The 25,338-nt window shown below is 44.9% G+C and overlaps 1 protein-coding gene across 1 annotated transcript in view; it reads left to right on the forward strand.

Annotated features, from left to right (window-relative positions):
* The first annotated feature begins 231 nt into the window (after window positions 1-231).
* The window catches only part of prkar2aa (protein kinase, cAMP-dependent, regulatory, type II, alpha A), a 30,281-nt gene continuing 5,174 nt past the window's right edge, over window positions 232-25,338 (forward strand). The window contains exons 1-3 of the mRNA XM_085781417.1: window positions 232-933; window positions 1,818-2,107; window positions 23,390-23,425. Of these exons, the coding sequence (XP_085637543.1) occupies window positions 1,855-2,107; window positions 23,390-23,425 (289 nt within the window). The 5' untranslated portion in view covers window positions 232-933; window positions 1,818-1,854. The remainder of the gene's footprint in view (window positions 934-1,817; window positions 2,108-23,389; window positions 23,426-25,338) is intronic.

A 25,338-nucleotide genomic window follows, 5' to 3' on the forward strand; every position in this document is an offset into this window, starting at 1 on the left:
TATCTTGAATGTGCTGGAGCCTCCTTGATCTCTTCGCAGACCTCCCTGCTGAGGCCGCCACTGTGGGTGTGGTGGACTAATATGGTTCTGCCTTCGGTCCCGCCTCTAGCGACAACGCTGCTTCTGATTGGCTCGAGTATTCTAAACCTTTATTCTGATTGGCTACTATTTCTGTCAATCAATGTCAACCGCGTTCTCCTCACGGACTAGCCACGCCCCCCCACGTTTGCCAGTGCCAGTGGTTCATTCGTGCGTAAAACTGTGGAGCGCCTCGCCGGGAGTGAGTGAGGAGGAAACGTGTTTCCAGTTCGTTTCTCCGGGCTCCTAATTAGTCGCCTTACTACCGGAATACGGTAAATAAACGTGTCGATCGCTCCTTCTGTTTTTTTTTTAAAAGGCACCGGCAGTGTTGCGCAACAGCTAAGTTACGGATCGGTCACCTGCAGAAGCAGCAGCGGCAGCGGCGGCGGCTACCTGTGTCCTAAAGGAGAGCAGAGACAGTTGCCAAAGGAGAACAGGCAGTTGCTAACAAGTAGTTAGCCAGTGAGCCAGTTAGCCTGCCCGCTAGCCAGCCAGCTCCCTCCGCCGCCTCACTAAGTCCCACCCTCAGTCAGTGCGTGGACGTCGTAAGAGGCTGCAGCGGTGAAGACGACGAGCTGCTTCCTCTAAACTCCGCCAGCATCGCTGTACGGCTGGCCGGCTAGCTCACAACATAGCCGTGTGGACGTTAGCTCGGTCACGCTAACGTAAAAAAAAAAAAAAAAAAAAACCCGTCGGTTCTACGTTGAGAGAAGTGACTTCTGTGGAGAGACCGGGTGGCTACACTGGCAGAGAGACTGGCGAGGAAGAAGAGGCGACACACGGGAGAAACAAGGAAGACACGGAGCAGGAGGGACTGGCTGGATTAGCCGGGGGAAGACTGAACCACCGCACGTAAGTGGCACACTGTAATGTCGGTGTATGTGAGCTTACCGCTCCTCTACAACTTGCTGTGCTTGCACGGTACCGTTTATCCGGCCAGCTACTTACCGGGGCTTAGCAGCAGTGGCAGCCAGCAGCCGGTGCGCCACAGCACAGCACACGGCCAGCTGACGGCGAGGGCTTCCTTGAAGGTGGGACACCAGCTAGCAGCAGCGAAGCTAACGCCCGGCCGGGTGGACGTGAGACCGCACTAGCCTCGGTTACATTAACAGCTCTGATTATTCGTTAGCTAACGCTGCATTAGATGGCGAGTTAAGTCCAGTCTGTCCACGGACCGTCACACGAATCGCAAACCGGCTAGTTGAGTGGGGGTATTAGCTAATTAGCCGCTCGGCTAGCTGGCTGCAGCCGGCCACCCACCTAAGTTGACAGCTCAGTTTAGTGTCGATGCCGAGCAGCTGTGTATATCTGCACTCAGTGGTTATCTGTTCACCCACAGTTGCACTCATATCAGCCGAGTGCAGCTGTGGGACCGAGCCTCGGATAAGAAAGGACAGGGACTCAGCAGCTCTGTATGTAGGACATTTCACTAACTTGCTTATAAACGGCAGCAGTGTAGTATCAGTCTAGCTGTCAGTGATGGTCATGTCTTCAGTTACCCAGGCCATGCTGGGCTCTCACCAGTCAACACACACACACACACACACACACACACACACACACACACACACACACACACACACACACACACACACACACACATGCAGAGGAAAAGTCAGCTGTTGAGATGAGCTTTCAGGTCGTTTATAACCAGCCCACAGCCCAGAACCACGGCACCAGGACCTCAGAGCCTCAGCTAACTCTCTCACCCCTCTCTCCCCCCTCTCTCCCTGCAGATAGACAGCAAACACCGGCACTGAGCCAGACACAGCCATGAGTATTGAGATACCGGTGGGGTTGACAGAACTGCTGCAGGGCTACACTGTGGAGGTGCTGCGACAGAGGCCGTCAGACCTGGTGGATTTTGCAGTACAATACTTCACCCGCTTGCGGGACACCAGAAATCAAGATGGGGCTGGCGCTGGGGGCAAGACGGGGAAAGGAGTGATGTTTGATGGGGAGCCAATGCAAACAGAGTCCAACGGAGAAGAAGATGATGATGAAGATGATGATTCTGACTTTGAACGTGAGTTGATGATTCCTTGAAAATGTGAGACTGGGCAGAATATAAGAGGTGTGTGTGTGTGTGTGTGTGTGTGTGTGTGTGTGTGTGTGTGTGTGTGTGTGTGTGTGTGTGTGTGTGTGTGTGTGTGTGTGTGTGTGTGTGTGTGTGTGTGTGTGTGTGTGTGTGTGTGTGTGTGTGTGTGTGTGTGTGTGTGTGTGTGTGTGTGTGTGTGAGGCCTGAGGCCCGGCCACTGATACAGTCACAATCTATCTCACCTCAGTGCTTGTCACATTTGCCTACATACATTTGCACTCAAAGAGAGATAGCAGAGTGCATCCGAACTCCTCCTCTCAATTCTCAGTTTCTCTTTGTCAGTGTGTGAAACGCCGTCTCTATCAGAAACTGAAAATATGATAGTTATTGCTGTACTGAAAAGTGGCCATGACCACAGACCATAGCTTCCCACCCTTGCCTTTTTTTTAAAAATGAGGTTTTTCACTGTTTTCTGTATTGTTATAGATAATACAGACACATCCTGCAGATCCACCGTGAGCAACAGTTACAGCTGTGAAGAAAAATCTCTCTCCAAGTTTTACAGCCACTCTCAGAAAACAGCCTGGTTTCACCAATAAACCATGTTAATGTGATAAGTGGATTCTTGTGCTGTTCAACTCAGTAAAATTAAGTCTGCTCAAGAAGTTTTACCTGTGTGTGTGTGCGTGTGTGTGCGCCTGTTTGTGTCTGCTTTAGCTGAAACTAGAGGTGGTTTTCAGGGCTGTGACAGGTGTTATATGTCTTTGTGAGGATGTTGTTTGTTGTTATGATGGGTGTGGTCCGATCATCAGGACTACTGTAATAATGTAGTTGTAACTACTTTGTCATTTTGTGATAATGTAGTAGTAACTAGTGCTGCTGTCATATTGTAGTAGTATCTGCTCAGTACAACAAACCCATCTGTCTGTATAGCAACAGCTTTTCAACATTTAAAGGTATGAGTTCCTGCACTCTGCGACCTTTAACCTCTGACCATCACAGATCCACACAGTATGTTGCCGCCATGTCTCAGTCACATCGGTGTGTGAGCGGCCTCACAGCTGTGCTTTGCTGTGTGAGAGCAGTGTGGCCTGGATCGCAGCACAGAGATGTGGAGCCGGGGGCTGCTACCTTGTGAATGGGGGTTCTGTGTTTTCTCAATGAGTTGATCAGCGTGTGTGTGTGTGTGTGTGTTAGTGTCTCTAAAACCCAGTAATGAGAGAGAGAAACACGTCAAAGCCAGTGAGTTTCTCCAGATGAGCTGAAGGGATGATAGTTGTGTCTCTTGTCAGCAACTACTGAAGCTGGAAGCACCGGCGGCATCTACTCTCAGAGTCTTTGTTGTTTGAAACTTCAGTTGTAGTTTTGCTCTGTATCATTTGTAGGTTAACCATATTTATCCTTGCCCCATATGCAAATGTTCCTCCCGGCAGAGTGGTGTTGGCTCAGGGTGAACAGGGATTAATTTCTGTGTCTGTGCTCATACAAGTGGAGTTTGCCTCCTCTCAAACAGCTGTGACCTTGTGTGTGTGTGTGTGTGTGTGTGTGTGTGTGTGTGTGTGAGCAAGCAGATGTGCTGTGACTTGGCTTTCACACCCGTTCAGATTCCAGCATGGTGACGACATGAAGCTGTATCCTCTGATACCTTCTGATTAGCGATCAGTTGTTGAGCCTTGAATGGGTGAGAGACAGGGGCCTGATGCTGCTGCCATGCTCCTGGGGGACTAGGCTTTTTCCTGGATGCTGTGGGTCACACACATGACATCCATGACATTAGATTATCCAACCAGGCTTATGTATGCGGCCCTGAGGCTCTAGTCTCTGCTGGGAAGAATACAGGCCTGTATAGTGAGAGCATCATGTGCTACTGCCTGACCAGAGCTGCCTGCAGCTCCACTCAGCTCCATAAAGCTCCAGTTCAGCAGCAGTGGCCCCAGAGACACTGTGGTCTTGTGCAACAAAGACAAAAATAACTTTTTTAAACTTGGGATTGGAAAATACATTTGGATGCTTATTGTCATATTTATATTCATATGTTTTACATTCATGTTCATGTTGCACAGGTGACATAATACAACTTGGTGTTAGTTTCAAACCTTTATTCTGAATGCAATCAGAATTTGCAAAGGCTGTACCTCAGTGTACAGCTAGACCAAAGCCCCTCACTGTCTGATGTAGTTATACAAGTGTTTCACAATGTTTCTGTTCACTTTTCTATCTTTGCTGTTTTGATGTTGAACTGCAGCCTCGTACCTACGACTGAGTCTTATGTGTCTTTCAGACAGAACGACATTGCTCCACTCTGAAACACATTATTCTTAGTGGCTCATGGTACTCGTGACAGTTTGTTTGAACAGAACCACCTCCTCTCAATTCAACCTTCGTGGTTTACCAGAGGCCTTTGTAGACCATGTCTTTCGAAACCATGGGTCAGTGTTCTGGTGTTGCCCAGTGGGACAAGGCCAGAGCCCCGTTTGGCGTATTGACCCCTCAGAGTTAGGAAGCAGTGTGTATGTGTGGTGAGCAGATCGGAGGTAAAGCAGCTGTCTGTAGTTTGATGCTGTGTGTTGTGCAACATGAAGATGATATGTCTCTGATATTTCTGTTAAATGTAAAATGTTGTTTTCTTTTATTAGGCTACTTGTTAGATTATGATGATTCACTCATGAGCTCTTAACCTTTCATTTGCTGCAGGAAATGTGTGAGTGTAGCGGCAGAACGCCTCATATGTAAATGAGGCGAAGAGCCGGTTATGTATTCCCATGGACAGCACAGTATTCTCCTAAAACATGACGTCCTGTTTTACATGCTTTGTTTCCCTGATTCCTCCAGCGTAAATCCACTGCAGGATCACTACACAGGCTTAAGCTGCTTAACAAAAGCAGAGATTGTTTTGAATACAAACTGTTGTACCTCCATCTTATCTGGTGATGATGGCCAGGAGCTTTGGAAGTAAACCCCCCTGGGTGGGGTGAGGGGGGGTCCTGTAAACAGGTATATGACAGATTAACGTCAGCTCTAATGGACTAAAACTAAGTGCTAGGTCATCAGGAATCCGGGTGGATCTGGGTGGATCCAGGTGTAATGTAATGTATCCATTGCGCACAGTATGTTTTTTTGTTTTTGTTTATTTTACGTATTTGAGAGGGTAGGCAGTTTAACGTAATTTAAAAACAAGCCATCAAAGGAATTTTCCCAAATGGAAAGTTTTCACATTGGATTGAAGTTGTTGTGTTGATGCTGATGGAGATAGAGATGAGTTCAGCTCTGATCAGCTCTGGTTTGATAGACAGTTGAGCTGGAGATGTGGTGTACAGGACAAACTTGAGTCACTCACCTGGAAAGGAGTCCTGGGTAAAGCTCCACACCTCACTGCTCTGACTTCCTGTCTGAGGGATCATGTGACACAGCTAAATGTTTGTCTTTACCTGATGTGATGTTCTTGTGTTGTCTATAGAGTCAGGACTGCAGCAGCTGGTTGTAGTGGCTGATGGTAACATGTCCTCTCAGTGGACCTTGTTTCAGTTTCTCATCGTTGTCTGAGAAAGAAGGAGAGAGACGATCAGATAGACATCCGAAGCCGACATCAGGCTGGAAGCTCGACAGCCTCGACATGGTCCAGCCATGGACCGGCTTTGGACCTGGACAGTGGGGTTGTGAAGTGTCAGCGTGAGAACCGGGGGCGGATGGATGCTCTGTGGCTGAAGTGAGTGGAGCTGTTTATTAGAAGATGGATGGAGGCAAAGATAAGTCCCAGGGTGATAATAGAAATGAAGTAGAAGTGTTTTTATAAGAGACAGAAGGGATAAGCAGAGACAGAGACAGAAACGACTCAGACTGACTCTCAGCAGAGTTTAGACTCAGCCTTCATCATCAGGACATTTTAAACCACAAGTAACTCCGGGAGATTTGATTTCCCTCCACAACAGTTTCATTTGTTTGGTAAGCTTGACAGAACTTCTTTAAATTTTGCACAAGTGTTCACCAGGAAGATTTTGATGGTCAAATGTCGCAGTGACAAAATGCCTCTTAACTTTCACATAAAAATTATGACCATTATCCATTATTTACCATGTGCAGTATAATTTCTATGAGTTGGATAAACAGGAAGTAAGAAAGACTCTGCCCCTGAAAACACCAGGCAGGAGTTTCTTCACATGCGTGTTGATTATTTATCAGACTGTAGAGGTCCTGACTCATAAACTCACAACACCAACAGAAGCTACTACAGTAACACCCCCTCCCTCTCCCAGACTCCCACTGCTGTGTAAGTAAGTGCAAATTTTCCCAGATGGTGAGTTCTCATGTTGGACTGAAGTTGTTTTGTTGATGTTGAGCTCTCAGTGCATGGTGATATCACACACACACACACTGAGCAGAAAGTCTGTAAGACCTATCACTTTTTAAATGGTGTGAACCTTAAAAAAAATAGTTATTTAGTGAGCTGAATGATGTATTGTCCTACAGCAGCGCCAGTCAACGTGATCTCCACGTTCTCCCACGAGACTCCAGAGCAACACTGATAAATACGATTGATAATAGTTGATTGTTGATCAGTAGTGTGTTCTCACAGTGTGATGGCTTTGTGCAGCTGCAGATGAACTCTGAAGCTTTATTTTTAGTGTGTGTCCGCGTGATGACACGTTTACGATCTCTCCATGTTTGTGAGGGGCCAGTGTTTATGTGTCCGCTCAGACTCTGTCTGTGAGTGTGTGAACACGTCTGTATGTACAGATCAACACACAACATCATGTGTAACAGCAGATGAATAATAAATAGGCTGGTTTTTGTGGTTAAAGCAGCTCAGGGCTGAAACTCTGCCTCTCTGACCTCCTTCTGCCCCCCACCCCCACCCCCACCCCCACCCACTCCCACTCCCACTCCTACCACCTCTCTATTGTTCTTTCTCATTTCCCCGAAATGTGCTCCCTCTTAGTTTCTGAAGCTCTCTGTTGTATGAAGATCTGGCTCTAACTCGTGCCTGTCATCACACACAGGGTGTGTGTGTATGTGTTTATGTACAGTTACAGGACAGATTACAATGTATAGAGAATGCATGCACCCACATATTCCCATCACTTAGTGAGTACATGTATATGTGTTGTGCAACAGGTGACCTCATTAGCTCTGTGTGAGTGTGTGTGTGACAGAGAGCAGTGAGTGTTTGGTTTGAAGGTAAATCTGATGTGAAGATGTGGACCGACCTTGGTTTGTTTTACCTTCTCATTTCAGGGTTTCCCCCAGTGTATTATAAGCCTGGTGCGCCGCCAGGCTAAGCATTGTTTATTACATTTTTTAAGTCAGTTTTTATGCTCCATCAACATGTGATCAGGTGTCTTTTTCATCATCTGACGACGTCACAACTTCATGGAGCATATCGGGACACGTCATGGACATCATGCTCATCAGACCGCTGCTTCACCAGCTGACCGAGACAAACGCACCGAGTCCACGTCGACCTCGTTGCCGTTAACGTGAGCCGAGGCGCGGCTCAGCCAGCTGCTGTAGCACGGCTGTTAGCACGTCGTCCCCTGCAGCGCCAGAGCTCTGGACTTCTGTGAGCCGAGGTGCTTTCACCAGATGTGAAAATTACCCTTGTTTAATTTTTCAGCTCGTAATTTTCGTCATCACACACGTTTGTTTTCACTCTGGTCCAAACAGTAGATCCGTGAGTGTCACGTTTCCATGACGACTGACCGGAATTGATTGAATGTAAAAAATCTCTGAGAAAAAATAACAAAAATCTGAGAAACAACTCTTTAAAATAAAATTAATAATAATAATAATTATTATTATTATATATATATATAAGGTAAAAGGGGTAGGGGTATATAAGCTTTGGCTTCAACCTACACCCTTTCGGTTATATAAGCTTGATACCGAAGTAAATAAATTCATTCATTCATTCATATATATATATATATATATATATATATATATATTTTTTTTTTTGTGGTTGGTTGAACAGCATTTCAAGAGTGCCTTTTCTGTAAGACTCTGTAAGACTGCTGTAGCTGGTATTTAAATATGTTACATAAATGTCTTATAATAACACATGATTATGATAATATTTTCAAATTTCCAGTCAACTTATAACATTGATCTTAATATAATATATAAGGCTTTCTAAATTCTACTGCTCCATTAATGAATCTGTTACCTACAGGGCCCTGCCACCAGTCAATGGTCAGGGTCAGGCCCCTGTCACAAAAAAACACGCTTGGCCGCCGATGGGCTGTCGGTGGGACACCCTACGACCGGGCTTAACAAGTTTTCTGGGGGGAAACCCTGCAACCCTGTTTTACCTTGTGTGTGCAGTGCACATACATTTACCGTGTGTTTATGGCATCTGCACATTTCAAACCACGATGTGGTCAGGTGTAAATATCCAGGTCTGAACAGCTACAGTTTGTCTGATGAAGGTAAATGATAAACAGTGTTGATCAGACTCTCACATCATCTGTGTTTCAAACTTTGTGTACTCTCCCTCCTTCTCCACTAACAAGACCTGACGCTTGTTTAGTCTCTGACATCTCTCTGTGTTGGTTCACTCTGAGTGTCTCCTCCTTCGGTCTTTAGCGTCCACCTGTTGATCTACTCTCTCTTGAATTATCATCTTTATCTGCAGTTTGTGCGTCATTCCTTCACCTGTCTTATCTTTACAGTCTTTTCTCTGAGTCTGTGTGGTCTTATCTCTGTACCTGTCTGTTTCTCCACCTCCTTCATTGTCTTTTTCCACATCCTGCTTTCCTTTCAGCTTCACTCTGAACGTGACTCTTCAGTCTGTGGAGATTTGTCTTTGTCTATATCACATGATTCCAGAGTTAGTGTTAGACCACATTCACCATGAGACGTGTTGAGTGTGATGCAGTGTAGATACTGGATATAAAGCAGAACGTGTTGAACCAGTGAAATACAGAGACAGATTTTACACTGTGCGCTTGCGCGTGTGTTTGTGTGCACATGCATGCATTGCCTCTCTGACCTCAGTGTGGAGACGTGTCTGAGCGTCAGACAGACAGAGCAGCAGCTGTGTGTTTGTCATTAGGTTGCATGAAGCTGCTCAGAGACGGTGATGGAAAACCGAAACTCATTGGTGCATCTGAGTCCGAAGAATAAAGAGAAACTGAACAATAATGTGGGTTGGGGGCAGACTGGTATGACCTGGTTCGTTTGCTTTGATAAACATCATCTGAACTTTGGTACTTCCTCATTCTCTGTCCTCCATCTGTGGTGGCACCACAGAGCAACCAGGAAATGGAAGAGGAGGGGGAGGGGTTTCCTGTGTGGAGTTCACACGCCCCCTTGTTCCACTGCACCCCTCTCTTTCTCTACATCATAATGTTGAGTGATCTCAACGTTATGATGTAGAGTTGAGTGATCTCTGCCTCAGTCTAAACCCTTCACTGGCACCAGGGAAGCTGTGAGATAAAACTAGTTCTGAAACGCATCATTTCTGTTTGATAGAAGAGGAACAGGAAGAAAAATCTGAAGAGAAGTCAACTCCAAAACAAAACAGCATATTTAATGACCCATTAGCTACCAGCTAACAAGCAGCTCGTAGCTAATGTCAAATCTAACACTCTCCATGGTGCAACAGGAGAGAAATTAAGTCTGAAACATCAGATCACAGATCTCAGTCACGTGTTTTGGATCTGAAACATACTGAATGTAATTAAACCGGTGATGTAATATTACCCACCTGCTAACCTCACCCCTGGCCTTGTTAACAGTGATGCGGCTGCTGCTCTGTCATGTTTCTGTGTCAGTGACGTGGGTTGATTGTGGAACTATACAACTTAAGTTAATGTTTAACATTTGTATGAGCCTCTGGACGAGTGTGTCATCTTCCAACGAACAGCACATGAACAGTGATGGGTCACGTTGTTAAAAATGCCATCAGAGCGATCAAGATTTCGTGCCCTCAGTGTGATATCAGAGGAAAAGGGCCACCGCACAGAGACAAAGGACAAAAGCCACATGTCTGATTCACAGAGAGGCTCATGTCATGTATGCTGTTTGTTGTAATTACTTCAAGACTTTTACAAGTGAATTATTATCTGATTGTGAGGAGGTCAGATTGTTTCAGTGACTCCTGTCCTGTAAAGAAAGGTCCTTCAGACAGATGGTGATCTGTAACCTTGATGTTAATGTGTTTAAAACCAGAGGCAGAAAGGAGCCGCAGCAGCAGCAGCACAGCCTCCGTTACAGTACAGAAACCACTCGGGCTGTGTTTCTGTGGCCTGAGGAGTGAAGCTGAAGCTGTAGGGAGAACAGGCTCCTCCCCCACCAGGCTGTGTAAACCACCACACACAGTTCTGCTGTTTTCACTGCACTGATGTGAATACTGTATATAAACCTTATCAGATACACAGCTGATTTCTCCACAGTCACCGATAAACTGTTTCATACCCTCAGCTCAGTCTGTGGCAAAGCAGCTGACTGAGTTTAGTGAATACTGGGTTAGACACTATACATTTTTTTCATTCATACCATTTATATTATGCTGTGAAGCAGTGGACGCTGCAGAGGGAAACTGGAGAAACGGGTCACAGAGGGTTTCTCTCTCTCAGTCTGTCACTGTCTTCACCTCCTTTTCCTCTCTCTGTCTCTGTCTCTGTCTCTCTCTCTCTCTAGGTCTCTGTCTCTTTCAGGTCCAATCTCATTAGACCCGCTGGCTTACAGGGAGAAAAGGTTATTAGGGCGGTTTAGCAGAACTGTTTTTGGCCTGATAAGAAAGAGAGAATTAACGAGAGGAGAAGTGGAGAGGAACAATGAAAGCATGAATGAGAGGGGGAGAGGGAGAGAAACTGACTGAACTGTCAGTGACTGTGACTCTGTCTTCAGTGTCTGTTGATTATTGGTTCCTTCACTTCCTAACGTGACTCCACCTGTTCACTACACAGAGCAAGAGAAACTTCAATACAAACGTTTCAACAAGATGAAAACACAGAGCTTGAGTTGATTAAAAAAAAAAACCATACACATCAATTATGGAAAATAAAATCAACCACTTGCTAAAACTATAAAAAGTAAGAATATAATGTGATCCACACAGTGACTCCAATAAAAGTAAAGCAACATGGAAAATGAAGAGCAGACTTGTTAGAGGTCGGTTGGCTCTGGTCGGCTGTGGCCATCCAGTTGTTCATTTGTCCGCACAGAAAAACATGATGAAGCATTGGGTTCTGGGTAAAGACAAACGTGATCAATTCAAATTGAACATTTTATTCTGGAGCTTCTCAGAAACTCAGAGTGAATCACAGCTTCTGAGAACGCGGCTCAGACGGGGGATTAACGTGACCGCGATCCTAACGAGTGTGTGTTGATAAAGTCTTTACATACTAGGGTTGGATGGTAATACGGCAATAGGCAAAGGTATACCGCGGTATCTTAAAATAGCAACAGTATCAGTTTCATTACTGTTACTCATATAGGACTGATATATTACCTACTAAATATAATTTATTTTACTGCCTAAATAATGAGTGTATGTCCAGCACCTACATGTGTGTGGTTGAGTTTTCAATTTTACTCCAGTAGTATAATGTTTTCCTTTCAGGAGATGTTTGATAAAGTTGATGGATGTGACGTCGTCACGTGAGAGAGGAAAAGACAGCAAGTCGCGCATATAGCGAGTTGGTCCTCAAGAAAAACACAACTTCTGCCAAAACCTTGGCTAGATCTGAAGCACGATGTTGCCATAGTTATCATGTGTGTCTTGTAGGCTTGTGCCCATGTGGAGCTGCAGGTGAACCGGCTGGAGAGGCAGCGCTGTCCTTTTTTTTTTTTTTTTTTTAGCAGCACCATCCACATTTTGTTATAAGCTATTTGATATTAATAAAAGTTGTTAATGTTGGTAATGCACATGTTTTATCATTGTTTCAGTATTCTTATGTGGTGTTTGGTGGGCTATTCCCTTTCTGAACGTCGTTTTGGTGACTCATCTGAGCTCTAACATGATTTTTAATTGGTCACAGCAATACCGTATACTGCGGTAATCTGTGGAGGAGGTTTAATGGTATCAACATTTGGATACCGCCCAACCCTATTACATACAGCTGCTTTGACTGGTCAGGTCAGCCTGAATCAGGTATCTATTACTGACTATCATCAAGTCCACATTTATTGACAGATCACATCAGAGCAGTGTTGTTCTTATGTCAAGACTGTGTGATATCATTTAGCCACACAGAGGAAGAGGCGGGTCAGGCGGGAGATGAAGTGTGGGTGTGTGAACAACATGGGCTTCATTTGAAGCAGGTGCTGGCTTCACTGAATATTATGTGAGATGTATTGATGAATTAATGAGACAGTTTGACCTGATCGGTGACCTCAGAACAGGGCGATGTTTCTGCCTCTGGCTTGTATGACTGTTAGAGGAGAGATGTGTTGGTTTCCTGCCAGACTGTGGAGCGGTCCGTCTGTAGCGCAGACAGCTGAACAAAGAGCAACCAGGGAGCTGCGGGTTGTTTCAATGTTGGTGGAGAATCAGACGAACAGGAGTGACTGTGGCAGTTTACCAGCGCGCCCTGCACTGACACATTCACGGTCACCATAGAAACCACCGGCCTTGAAACAGCTCCCAGCCAATCGCTGCTGGAGGTGATGGTGACGGGCAGTGGCCTTGTCTAATCAGGACTCAGATAAAGAATCTGGAGTTCAGTAGTGGTTCACCCCCCCCCCCACATCAGTGTGTTAGCTTAGCCTTCATTCGACTTCATATCTCTGTCTTCACACTGCAGCTCTGTGTGTGTTTGTGTAGCTCTCTTCCTATTTATCCTCCTAAGTGCCAACTGCAGTGTTCACTGTCTCAGAGAGGAATACAGTTTTCATTCAGAGAGAGAGAGAGAGGTTTTCCTCAGCTGTATATTTATAGATGTGTGTATTTTATGAATATTCTTGTACAAGTCTATAACTGAAATCTAATTATTAGGAGACACCAGGTTTAACCTGTTCAGTGTGCAGCATCTAAAGACAGGGAAACTTTATTTATTAAGCTTTTTTTTTCACAAAGTGCTTCAAACATAAAAACGCAAAGCAACACAGGAGCAGCAGGAATAAGTAAAGCAGAAGAACTACCAAAGTAAAAAGCAAAGATGAAATTACGGATGTGAAGAATGAAAAGCTGATTTATGTGGAGCCTGATCTCCTCACTCAGGACTCAAACACAACAGGATGTCAGTTTGGTCCACAGTGTTTTAAGTGGACATGTGAAGACTGAGGAGACGACATCCAGAGGTTAAACAGGTGAAATATGATCAGATTTCTGGAGCCAGTCTGAGTCCAGCAGCTGCAGGGAACAGAGAGGCTTCTGGGAGAGACATGTAAACAGGAAGTTACAGTAATCAACGTCCGATGAGATAAATGTGTGAATGAGCATGTCCATGTCGTGACATCAATCAGTTGATTTGGTTGATTTTCTGCTGCTGGTGTAGATCCTGTAGGTTGCGGCTTCAGATGCGAAAGCCCCCGGTCTGACGGCACCGGGTCAGTGGGCTGACTGTAAACACACGTGTGACTGTGGCGGGCTCAGGACTGTGACTGTAAATGGTCACATAATGGGACCAGATGGGTCTTGTTTACGTTCCACTCCAGTGCTTTGATGTGAGCGTGCTGCTCCGTCCTCCCTGCAGACGCCCGCTGACGGTACTGCAGTCTAACATGGAGCCGCTCTCGGGACGTCTGAGACACACTGACTGAGCTGTAGATCTGAACCTGCTGCCGCACTCAGAATCTGGATAGGTGACGCCAGATGTTGGGAGCCCGTGGTCATTCACCTGTGTTGGATTTGTCACATATAAATACCAGATAAAACATCTCCACAGTGGACGGAGGGAGGATGGTGGAAGGAGTCCAACACTGAGGATGAGGCTGTGAACCTGTGAACCTGTGAGCCAGATAAGGTCAGAGCAGATTCCTGTCAGCCACATTCTTCAGGTGGAGGGGACGGTCCTCAGGTTGTGCAGGTTTGTAATCACATAAACCATCACTGTGAGCTGGGGGAACCTGTACAACCTGAACACTGTGATGTCTGCTGCGCTCACCACACTCCTTTTATTTATACAAGTTTTATTATTATTTTGCCCCAAACTCTGGAGGTTAGAAGAGAACAACATAAAATCCCACACACCAGCTCCTGAAAACATGCTGCTCTTATTTATCACATCATGGTGTTTACCAGGGCTTTTTATTCATCCTTCAAATACCAGAGCCCCCACCCCATACCCTTGGTTGTGACCAGTGTGAGTTGTAAGTAACCAGGCCGTGACCTGTGATGTAAGGGGTCACTGTCAGAGCAGCGAATCCTCTGCAGCTCCTGGATTAACGACTGGACTAATGACGTTGACACTGAAAAACTGTCTGATCTCCATTCAGACACTGTAACACTGGCGTGTGCCCATGCGGGCGCATGTGTGTGTGTGTGTGTGTGAGAGAGAAAGTTCTGTCCAGAGATTAAATGATTTATTTGAAACTGTCAGTGTGTGTCTGTTGGTGTGTGACTGGCTCTGTCAGGTCATAGGTTTCCACAGACACTAAATTACCTCCCCCTTCCATGGTGCTGTTGTACTGACTGCTGCTAAATGGCATATGTGTGGTGCTGGGTTTCCGTTTTCCGGTAATTACCGGACTTTGACTGGTAAAATCTGCCTATGTATCTCCGGTCAAAATGTCGGGTGAAAATATTCCCTCTAAGCACAATTTGAATCTTATTAAAATGGGCAATTTCCACATGTCATCTTATTTAAAAAAACAACAACTGAATCTTATTTTTTATGAATGTGTAGGCCATGCACTGCGCAGTACAACAATAGTGGGAGAGGTCGGACATGTCAAAACAAGCAAATCTTAAAAACTATTTTCTGAAACCAAACAGGTCTAAGAAGAAGGATTATGATGAGTTTTATTGCATCTATATTTCAAACGCATAGCGAACGGACATTATTTGATTTCAAGTTGGCAGCACACCACGTTATTGAAATGGTATGAGCCAGTCCATAGGCCTATGTGTTTTTTGTTTGTAACGTGGGAGGGCAGTCCCTGTGACACGATAAACGGACGTATGCATGTTGTGCATCACCTGTAAGGACGGCGCTGCACTCTCTCCAGCCGGTTCACCTGTAACTCACCTGCAGCTGACCAAGCTGAGTAGCTCTGCTGTTCCTCTCTCTTTAACTTGGCTGCACTTTGTACAAAATAGTTCAAAATGTGAATATCTAACATTCATCAGGGCGCCGATCAGCTGAGGCAGAGCTGAGTGGATTTGGCTGCACAGCTTTAGCAGAGTGTGTGTGTGTGTTTTATAACATCGGCAAGAAAAAGAAAAAGAAACATTGTCAATCATCCTCTCAATCGCCAATAGAGGATCGGTTTGTTGGTCATCAGTTAACAGTTATTAATCGGTTAACGAGTGCTGGTTATAAAATAGGTCCTATATTCAGAATGCGCATCCCTGTTTTCAATAAAAGATTATAAATTGACATGCCCTGATATCATTCTTATATAGCCTCCATGTCATTTATCATTTTAAGATCAATAAATTCAGATAATATTTGACCGGAATGTGTGGTAAATTGAAAACCTGCCGGTCACGTTGTCCGGTGCCACTTTTTTCTAGTGGAAACCCTGGTGTGGTGCAGTGTGATTACGGAGCAGCAGCAGCAGAGCTATGTTAATAATGGGAGAGCGAGCTGAGTCGTCCTCGTGTAAACTCTGTAATCAGATTATGTTTAAAGGAGGAGAGGAAGTGAGCTTCATGTGTTACTGGTGGCTGTAGTGTGGACCACTCACTGCCCTGCGTTTCGTTAAGATGTGCTGCTGGGCCACAGTAAAGCTGGACTGAAAGAACGCAGTGAGAGCCGACGCTCCCACCGAGGTGTAAATCAGCCGATGTAAACACCCTTGAAGTTGGTTTAGTTTTCTTCCCTTAGTTCAGTAAACACTGTCAAACCCGTTACTCCCCTCTCTCATTTTAGCCATGTTTTCTAAGGTTACACTGAGAATCAGCGCCTGTGCTCTTTGAAACTGTTCAACAAGTCGACTACGTACAGTAAAGGAGAACGCCCCTGTTTCTTGGAGTCAGGGAAGTTAATGGCAGCAGTTTGTTCACATGTTTCAGTTAATTTACGTTAATAAAGCTTTAGGTCAAAGGTGACGCAAGTTTAGAGTTTATCTGCCCCTTAGTGGTTAAAACTGTCCCACAATTCATGTAACCAAGTTATTGAGAAAGCAAAGTCACCGCAGCAGTGCCAGCGATCAGCCGATTGATCAGTTGATTGATCAGTGAACTTTAATTATTTAAGTTAAAAAAACAAGCGCATGGATTAGGTTTCCTAAACGTGAAGATTTGATGCCTTTCTGTGTCCGATAAAACCAGATTTTTGGATCCATCCTCATAACTAATTGATCATTATTTTACACACAAAAGGATTGATTGATTAATAGCGAGAATAATCTGTAGTTGGACTGTGAGTTTGTGACGTTGAAGAACAGGAAATAGTGGACAAGGCGGGCGCTAAAGGGTTAAGAGACGTCAGACCTAGTGACTCTGGGAAAGGGTTAAAACCAAGGCAGCTGTAAGTGGGACAGGACGACTTCCTTTTAAGGCCTGAAGTCTGTGGAGAGAGGAGAGAGAGGGGGAGAGGAGAGAGGGGGGTGAGATAGTGGGAAAGAGAGGCAGAAAGATATTAGAGAGAGAGAGTTATTGTGGGAGGGAAACAGAGTTAGATAATGGGAAAGGTAAAGAGAGCAGAGAGGGAGTGTTGGTGGGAAACAGGCTGAAACAGAAACAGAGCAGAGCGTGAGAATAATGGAGGAGAAAGAGAGAGAAAGGGAGGTATAGACAAGAAAGAGGGGGGGGCAGAGAGAAGCTAGTTTCTTGGCAAGGATGGAGAGAAAGAATGACGTAGACTCGTCCAGAGAGCGGGAAAAGGACAAATAGAGGGATGGGCAAGAGAAACATAAAGAGAGAGCGTCGTAGAGAAATGAGGAAGTGTGTGTGATGGAAGAGAGGAGATGTCAGGACAAAAAGTCCATCAGAAAGACAAAAGACAAGTGATTATTAACTTGAGTGATGCCATGGACCCCCACTGTTCAACTGTCACAAAGGAAATCTTATGTGTTAGGTGTGTAAAGGTGTAATACTCTCATTCAGAGGGGTGGATGTATCTGTGTGTTACTCGGTGCTGTGAGATTCTGTAGCTTTGTGTCAGTGTTTACAGCTTCAGTGTAATAAAGTCGATGTTCACACAGGTTCTGACTGTGATAAATCAGAAACTCCTCTGTCTCACTGTTCACACTGTTCACTCATTAACCTGAGAGCATGTAAACCTGTTCAGACGTGATGGATCAGATCGGGATCATCACAGATACAGATGTATTCATTATCAGTAGGTGTCTCACCTTATCAGTGACGCTGACTAATCTGGTCAGACTGTCTCTCTCTGACTCCTCCTCCTCCTCATCTCCTAACACCTCCTTGTCTCTGTGTTGCTGTAAATATTGCGATCAAATATTCAGGTGTGCATATTAACCATAGTTCTGTTTATCGTGCATGTTGACATTGCGATGAAAATAAGATTAATTGTGCAGCCCTAACTCAACACTAAGTAACTTTTCAACCTCCATATAATATTTTCAGAACTTTTGTGATGGTACATCGACTTACAACAGGTTGTAATAGAAACGTATTGGCTCCGCCGCCGTGCCGGAGCCAATACGTTTCTATTATGGTCAATGTGTGAGCTTCCACTGGCTGCGGCTTCGCTTCGTCACGGCGGATCATATTTCCCGGACTACAGCTTGAAAGCGTTGTAATGGGCTGGGGCTGGCCTGAAGTCAACAGGTCAGAGGTTTTCAGACATCATTTTACCCCGTTGACACCATGAATGAGGAGATACTGATTATAAGATCACAAAATAGGCAGATCAACAGGTCAGCACCGAGTTGTTGCACACGTCCATGGATGTATTATAATAGATCCATGCACACGACTAGATGCGCGATCAGGATGTTTAGGCTACGCACTAGTGCTCATGGGAAATGGGGTCTTCCTTCAGGCAAAACACTACTGCTTTGGTCCACTGGCGCTGCCAAACTCAACCAAAAATGAAAGCTCTTTAGTACTGCTTTGAAATGTCCAACCTTAGAGCAGAAATAAACATGTTTTCATCCTGATACCTTTGTGACGACTGTTCACAGAACTCACCTGTTTTACACTTTATCCAGTCAGTAAAAGTGTGGAGGACTGAGAGGACGCTGCCTCTTTAATGACATATCCACTACAAACCAATATCTCCGCTGAGCTATACCCTATTTGTATTAGCCAGGAGTCAGGTGCTGCAAAGATGCTGATGGTGGAGCAACTCACTCTGGATTCAGGAAGCTATTGGTAGAGTCACACTACACTCTGTGATCTGGCCTCCTAGATCCTCTGGAGAAACCAGAGAGTGAACCTGGGTGAGTTTGATAGTCAGGTCCTCAGTTAAACCTCTGTCCTGCAAAAGCTCCGCTGAACTTTGCTCTGGCTTTAGGGCGTCCTGAGGCATTTCCTATAATCCTCCTGCGTGGTTGAGGATTTGAAGCGCTCTGCTCTGCTCCCTGTAAGGTCTGCTCTCTCGCTGACCACAGTAGCATGTAGTATTTCTTCACAGTGACATGTCATCTCCTCTCCCAGCTGACTCTCACATGACACAGCTGCTGGCATGAAGCAGCACTGATGATGATGATACACATTATCTCCCAGTGGACGTGATGAGGGAGAGTTCATGTTATTCAAAGTCTGATCCGTCTGAATATTCAGCACTTTGACTCTGTTCAGTCTATTTGTTAAGACCCCAGTCTGCTGGAGGCAGTAATTGACATCTGTATGACACTCATCATTTGTGTCTGGTGTGACACACCTTAGCCAGCAGACATGACACGTCAGCACAGACGATGCCTGCCTAGTGCCGAGCCCACCTGTATATTCACCTAGAGCAGCCCAGAGATATCACCAGGTCTAAGTTAGATAACTAAAGTTAATCGTAGCGAGCTAGAGATAACATGAGCTAATTGGATGCATTGAATACAATAGACAGATGCTCATACCAATTTCAGTCATCATGATCATCATTTTCATAAAAACATATTTTAATCAACCTGTTAGAAAGCAGCTTGTTCATAGTAAAGCTAATGTCGAGCACCACCGAAAACAGAAAAAACAAGGAAAACCAGTTTCCAAACAGTTAAGGGTTGAATGTACTTTTACTGGGTATACATGATGTTTTCAGTGTCAACACACCTGTCACCTATGCAGCTCATTGCTGTTTCAACAAGAACACTGAGCTCACAGATAAAAGAGTGAACCGCAGCGCTGAAATAAGTTTGAAAAACAATGTCACAGATCCAAGTGTCTCACAGGACTCGCAAAGCTGCAGAAACAGGATGTGACACAATAGTGGTTTTATCTGGATTTTCCTGTTTCAGTCATTGTTTGAAGCCAAAATCATAATGGACACCAAAATAATATGACTAGCTCTGTTCTCACCTACAGTGATATATATACATGTACATCATTTAAATCAGTGACAGGCTGCGGTGTTATTGTGTATTTGCCATTTATTGTGCATCCGTGCACGTTCTCACTTTGAGGTGTGTGATTGTGTAAGTTCACTCCACAGACAGCCATGTGTTTTAAATCAGACTTTCATGTTGTCCTGGTGTTGTGGAGTGGAGCTGGAGCTGCTGAGCTCAGCAGTCACACCTGATATACAGAGACTCTGCTGCAGCAGGTTAACGTCTCGTGGTGCTGAGGAGAGAGGAGGAGGTGAAGGATGTGAAGACGACAGGTCGTGAAGAGAAACGGGAGGTGAAGCGGTGAAAGAAACGCCACAATTTACCGTCCAGCGACTGCAGATATCTGCAGGAATTTATATGGTGTTGTCAGGCTTATATGTTTATCACGCATGTATTTCACAGTTACAGTTGAGTACAGTTACAGGAGCCCCTCGCCCCTCCTCTGGAGTGTGTGTGTGTGTGTGTGTGTGTGTGTGTGAGACACGTGAGGGAAGCTCGCCGCTCCATAACTGACCCTGCTGTTATCAATCATGGCCTCGGGGGTGGGAGGGCGGGGGGTTCCGCGTAGACAGATGGTGGGGGCTGTTGCTGAGGAGGAGAACGATGGGGAAAATGGAGAGATGGTGAAGATGGAAAAGAAAGAGCAGTGAGATGGAGGGAGAGAGAAGAAGAAGTGTTTGTTGCTTTAACTGGATGAATTTAGTAACACTGAAGTGTGACAGACGCACACACACACTCAGTAACCCCCAAAATATGACATGAATCAAAAAGACCAGTAGATCACGGACCGTGATGAGTCGACTCGCTGCCAACAGACATTTTAAAACCAACCCTTCCTGTGTCTGTTGAGGAAGTGAAGTGATGAGAGAATTAACAGTAGCAGACAGACACCAGAGCCTGAACCTCTTGAGCTGCTGCTGCTGCTGCTTCCTCTGTTTAACTCCAACTAATCCAGAATGACACCGTCTCTGTCTCCGTCTCCGTCTCCGTCCCTCTCTGAGACACTTTTTAAATCAAATCAAATATCAGAGTGTCAGATATTGAGATGTGCAGTTACTGAGGAGCTGAAGCCTCAGTCCTGATCTGGATTTAGTCTGTGAACGAATGTAAGAGAATCAATGAAGCACCAGGAAGTGATTCACAGACTCTCTCTCTCTCTCTCTCTCTCTCTCTCTCTCTCTCTCTCTCATTCTCGCTCTCTCTCTTTTTTTTCCCTGTCAACCCCCCTCAGCTCTCTCTGTCCTCCCCCTCTCCTCTCTTCTCTGTCTCTCCATCTGCTAATGTTGTTATGGCAGTGTGTGGGTGTGTATGGAGGGGATGCAGAGAGTGGAGGGGGGGGGGGGGATCTGCCACTTGTTAGAAGCTGGATAGAGGGGAGGGGGGGTGGGAGGGGTGGAGGGTGAAGAGGGGTAGTGTTGTTATGGCAATGAGATTTTCTTTGTATTTGGTTGCCAAGGCAACTTCAGGCATACACTTAATACAACCACCCCCCTCCCACCCCCCATCACCTCCTCCCAGCCACATGACTGTAGGGAAAGCACTTCACACATTTCATACTCAGACTCACACACACACACAGTCTCCATTGTGTCCACCTGCTCTCGGCTGCTGCTCCACACCACGACTCCCAACACGTTGAATTCAAACAAGTTGCACAAACAAACTGAGTCTTGATGTTTGTTCATGTCGTGTGTTTCCTTCACCTCACCTGATTCTGAGTTATAACATGTGAGCAGCAGGTAGATCCTGAACTCACCTGAGCTGGAACATTTTACACTTTAGTTTAGTTAACTGGACAAAGCACAAATATAAATGCTGTATATACACTCACACAAAGTCATTAAAAACACACAATGTCAAATACACAAGACATGTAGAGGAGAACAGACCCACAATATCTAGCAATATCTACAAGAATGAATCAGGATCAATGAGACAGAAGTTTGAACTGTTGAAATCATATAACAGATTTTTTTTTTTTAGATCAAATACATTAATAAGAAAAACACAAAGCAGGAAAACAGAGAAGACAGGAAACTGGAATGGGGAAAATGTGGAACTAATTACAATGTAATTTAAAACAAAGCTCTGGGTTTGTGAAGAAATAAAGCGTGTGTGTGTGTGAGAGAGAAAGATTGTGCTGCCCACGGTGATTTGACCTGCTCAGGAGTTTGACTTGGATCAAAACAAATCATTTTAAGCAGTTTGGTATGTGTCCTCTCAGTCGGCGACCATTTTCCCATAATGGAGTTTGAGAGAGAGGGAGGGGAGGGGAGGAGAGCATGAAAAGGTGGAATAAAAAGGAAGTTTCTGAAATCATTTTCTAGGTTTTATCCTGGTGGTTCACACCTGGTGTTTCCTTGTACACCTCCGCTGACAACTCTCTTCACAGGGAACATCCCTCCCTCCCTCCCTCCTTCCTTCCTTCCTTCCTTCCTTTCATTCTCCCTCCTTCCTAATGAGGATACGAGTGTGTGGGTGTCCCCCCCCCCCGGGCATTAGGATATGTAGCTGAGTGACCACTGCTTGTATATGAGGCCGTACAACCACCCAGATGGCTGGAAATAAAACTGGAACAATGTGAAATGAGTTTGTTTAGAAAGATAAATGCTCCTGGTGTGGTGGTGTTTAAACATGGAGTCATGGGGACCGGAGCTTCAGGTCAACAGATGACTAATGGCTGTGAGCTGCTCTGATGGTAAAGGACACTTCTCTGTTCTCTGAGGGCACATGACTCACTCATATACCCATGAATAGTTTCATCCAGAGGGAGGGGGGGGTGGGGGGGGGTTAGAGGTGGGGGGGTCAGGTTAGGTCAGGTCAGTTTCACCGCAGTGATCTGTGGCTGTGGCGCTAACATGGTGAAAACATGCAGATATAATGAGATTTAACAAACACGGTGGCCATAATTTTGGCGCCACACGTCTGGATCGTCAGTCCGTCGCCACAACAACGCGATGATGCCCAAGAGGAAAGACCATGTCAACAACATCAGCATCAACATGAACAGGAAGAAGCTCCGTTGACGATCAGCAGCAACAACAGGTGTTTCAGTGCCGGCGGCGGTTACGCTCGTTGTTTTCATACTGTTAGTCACATTCTGTACATACATATACACTCATTCATCCATATTGTGTGTAAAACCAGTATTTGTGTTGTACACGACACCATCGGTATATTGAGTGAGGGAGTATTGAACTGCGTTGGGGGGTGATTGGCTGATCTGAGCTCAGTGCTGAGCCAGAGAACAGAGTTGAACTCTGAGCATCTCCATGGCGACCAGGGACGGTCGAGTGTATGTGCGAGTGTCCCCCAGGCTCCGTCCTCACAGCCCACATCTAATGGACTCTGACAGGGGGGTAATAAGGTGTGTGTGTGTGTGTGTGTGTGTGTGTGTGTGTGTGTGTGTGTGTCAGCAGTCAACTACTATGTCCGTGCTGCGTGTAACAGCTCGGTGTTAGAAAGCAGGTGTTTAGAGCTCTGACCTCACCCACTGTGTGTGGAAATTAACACCCTACACACACACACACACACACACACCTGACGAGCTGTACCTGACCACGTAGGAATGAATTTTGTCCCTTTGTTCTTTGTCTTCAGGTGTCGTCATGAACGTTGATGATGATGATGATGATGGCATCAAACTGTCCCCCTCAAATATAAACCCTGATGTTAACATCCCCTCTCTCTCTCTCTGTCTCTCTCTCTCTGCAGCGCCGCCACCCAGCAGATTCAACAGGAGAGTGTCAGGTAAGACACTTGTGTGTGTGCTCACGTGTGTGTGTGTGTGTGTGTTCACCTGTGTGTGTGTGTGTGTGTTCACCTGTGTAAGTGTGTTTGACGTCATGTCCCTTCATGTAATCCACACCAGGAATGTCACTACTCACAGCTTGTGTGTCAGTGATGCGTGTCTGGTTAAATGTGAGTAGATGGAGTAGAGTATTGTCGTCGTCGTCGTTTATGTTTATTTCGATCACAGCATCAAAAAAAAAAAAAATCTTTTTTTTTTTTTTACAAAATCGGGTTCAAGGTAGTTAACAAAATATAGCTGTTTTTTTCCCAACTCTTTTTATTGATTTTCCTCATTTTGAACATAAAACATTTCAGACACTACAGACACAATACACATTTACACATACACATTTACATAAAAAGGTCATTTAAGTTGTATTAACGTATGTACCTCAAAATGAAAAATAGACAGATGAAGGGGATTAATAAAAAAAAAAGGATTATACGTACTCAAACATGTATGCACTCTTCCAAAGTAAAAAACAAAACAAAAAACTAAACAGACAGGAATAAAAATAAATAAATAGAATAAAAGAAAAGAAAAAAGAAAAAAGTTCTTTCCTTCTATTAAGAGCATTTCTATCACTTGCCCTCAGACTAAAAATATAACTGGTTGAAAAGAGTTTCGGCTAAAGTGAAGCTTATAGCTGCCGAATCCATTTCGTTACGAAACCATAAGCAGTCTAATGAGAAAGCCAAAATTCTACATACATGCATACATACATAGTACACAATACGTCCCCCACCGACAATCCTATAACTATCCACAAACCTACACAACTCAAAAACACAGTGTGTGTTGTTGAGCTGCAGTGAGCTGAACCCTCTGGGCCACCGTAGGTCTGTGGCAGCATCAGAGTGACACTAAACTGTACAGGTGTGCGTCTATGGGGGATGTGGTCTGAGTACTAGATAAAAGTGACACGTTCCCGCCCGTCGTCATAGCTGACGGTGATGATGTAATGATGACATGTTCGCACAGAGGTGTGTGAGAACACGATGGTCCTAGTGAGCTCTCTGCTCCTCATAACAGTGAAGAAACAGCTGTGACACCAACCAAACACAAACGTCTGTGGTCGCAGAGCCAGGTCAGAGGTCACGACCTCTGTGTGGGGTGTTCACACTCAGACAGTCAGTAGCTGCTGTTTATGAGCTCTATTATTATTAATCTGATTTCACATGTTAACACCTCACAAGTCACACACTCCCAAATATGATTGGTATGAACACCAAGATAAGACGCACGCATGCAGGCGCACGCTCCGTGTGCTGACAGTCATGTGAGACACTGTGATCATGTGAAAGGACCTTCAGTTAGAGTCTGAACATGTCACTGTGTCATGTCCTTAGCCACACCTCCTCTTGTAGTGAAGATGTTGTTCCGTCTGCTCCTCTCTGTGTTGTGTAACGTCTGTGCGTGTGTGTGTGTGTGTGAGAGAGAGTATTTTATTTTCTCTGGGAAATGCACTGGTTATTGAACTCATTAGTTACAATCATGCTAGAAAGGTTAATGTTAATTTCAGAGTAGGGCTGCAACTAACGATTATTTTTATTATCGATTAATCTGTTGATTATTTAAACGATTAATCGATTAGTTGTTTGGTCAATAAAATGTTAAAAAATGTCAATCAGTGTTTCCCAAACCACAAGATTACGTCCTCAATTGTCTTGTTTTGTCCACAAACCAAAGAGATATTCAGTTTATTGTCATGAAGGAACAAAGAAGCCAGAAATATTCACATTTAAGAAGCTGAAATCAGAGAATTTTGACTTTTGTCTTAAATAACTACCCAAACCGATTATTCGATTATCAAAATAGTTGACGATTAATTTAATAATTGATTATTGTTCGATTAATCGATTAAGTGTTG

This window comes from Trachurus japonicus, chromosome 7 (genome assembly GCF_045865225.1).
Source record: "Trachurus japonicus isolate A0001 chromosome 7, Traja_1.0".
NCBI classification, from domain to species: Eukaryota; Metazoa; Chordata; class Actinopteri; order Carangiformes; family Carangidae; genus Trachurus; species Trachurus japonicus.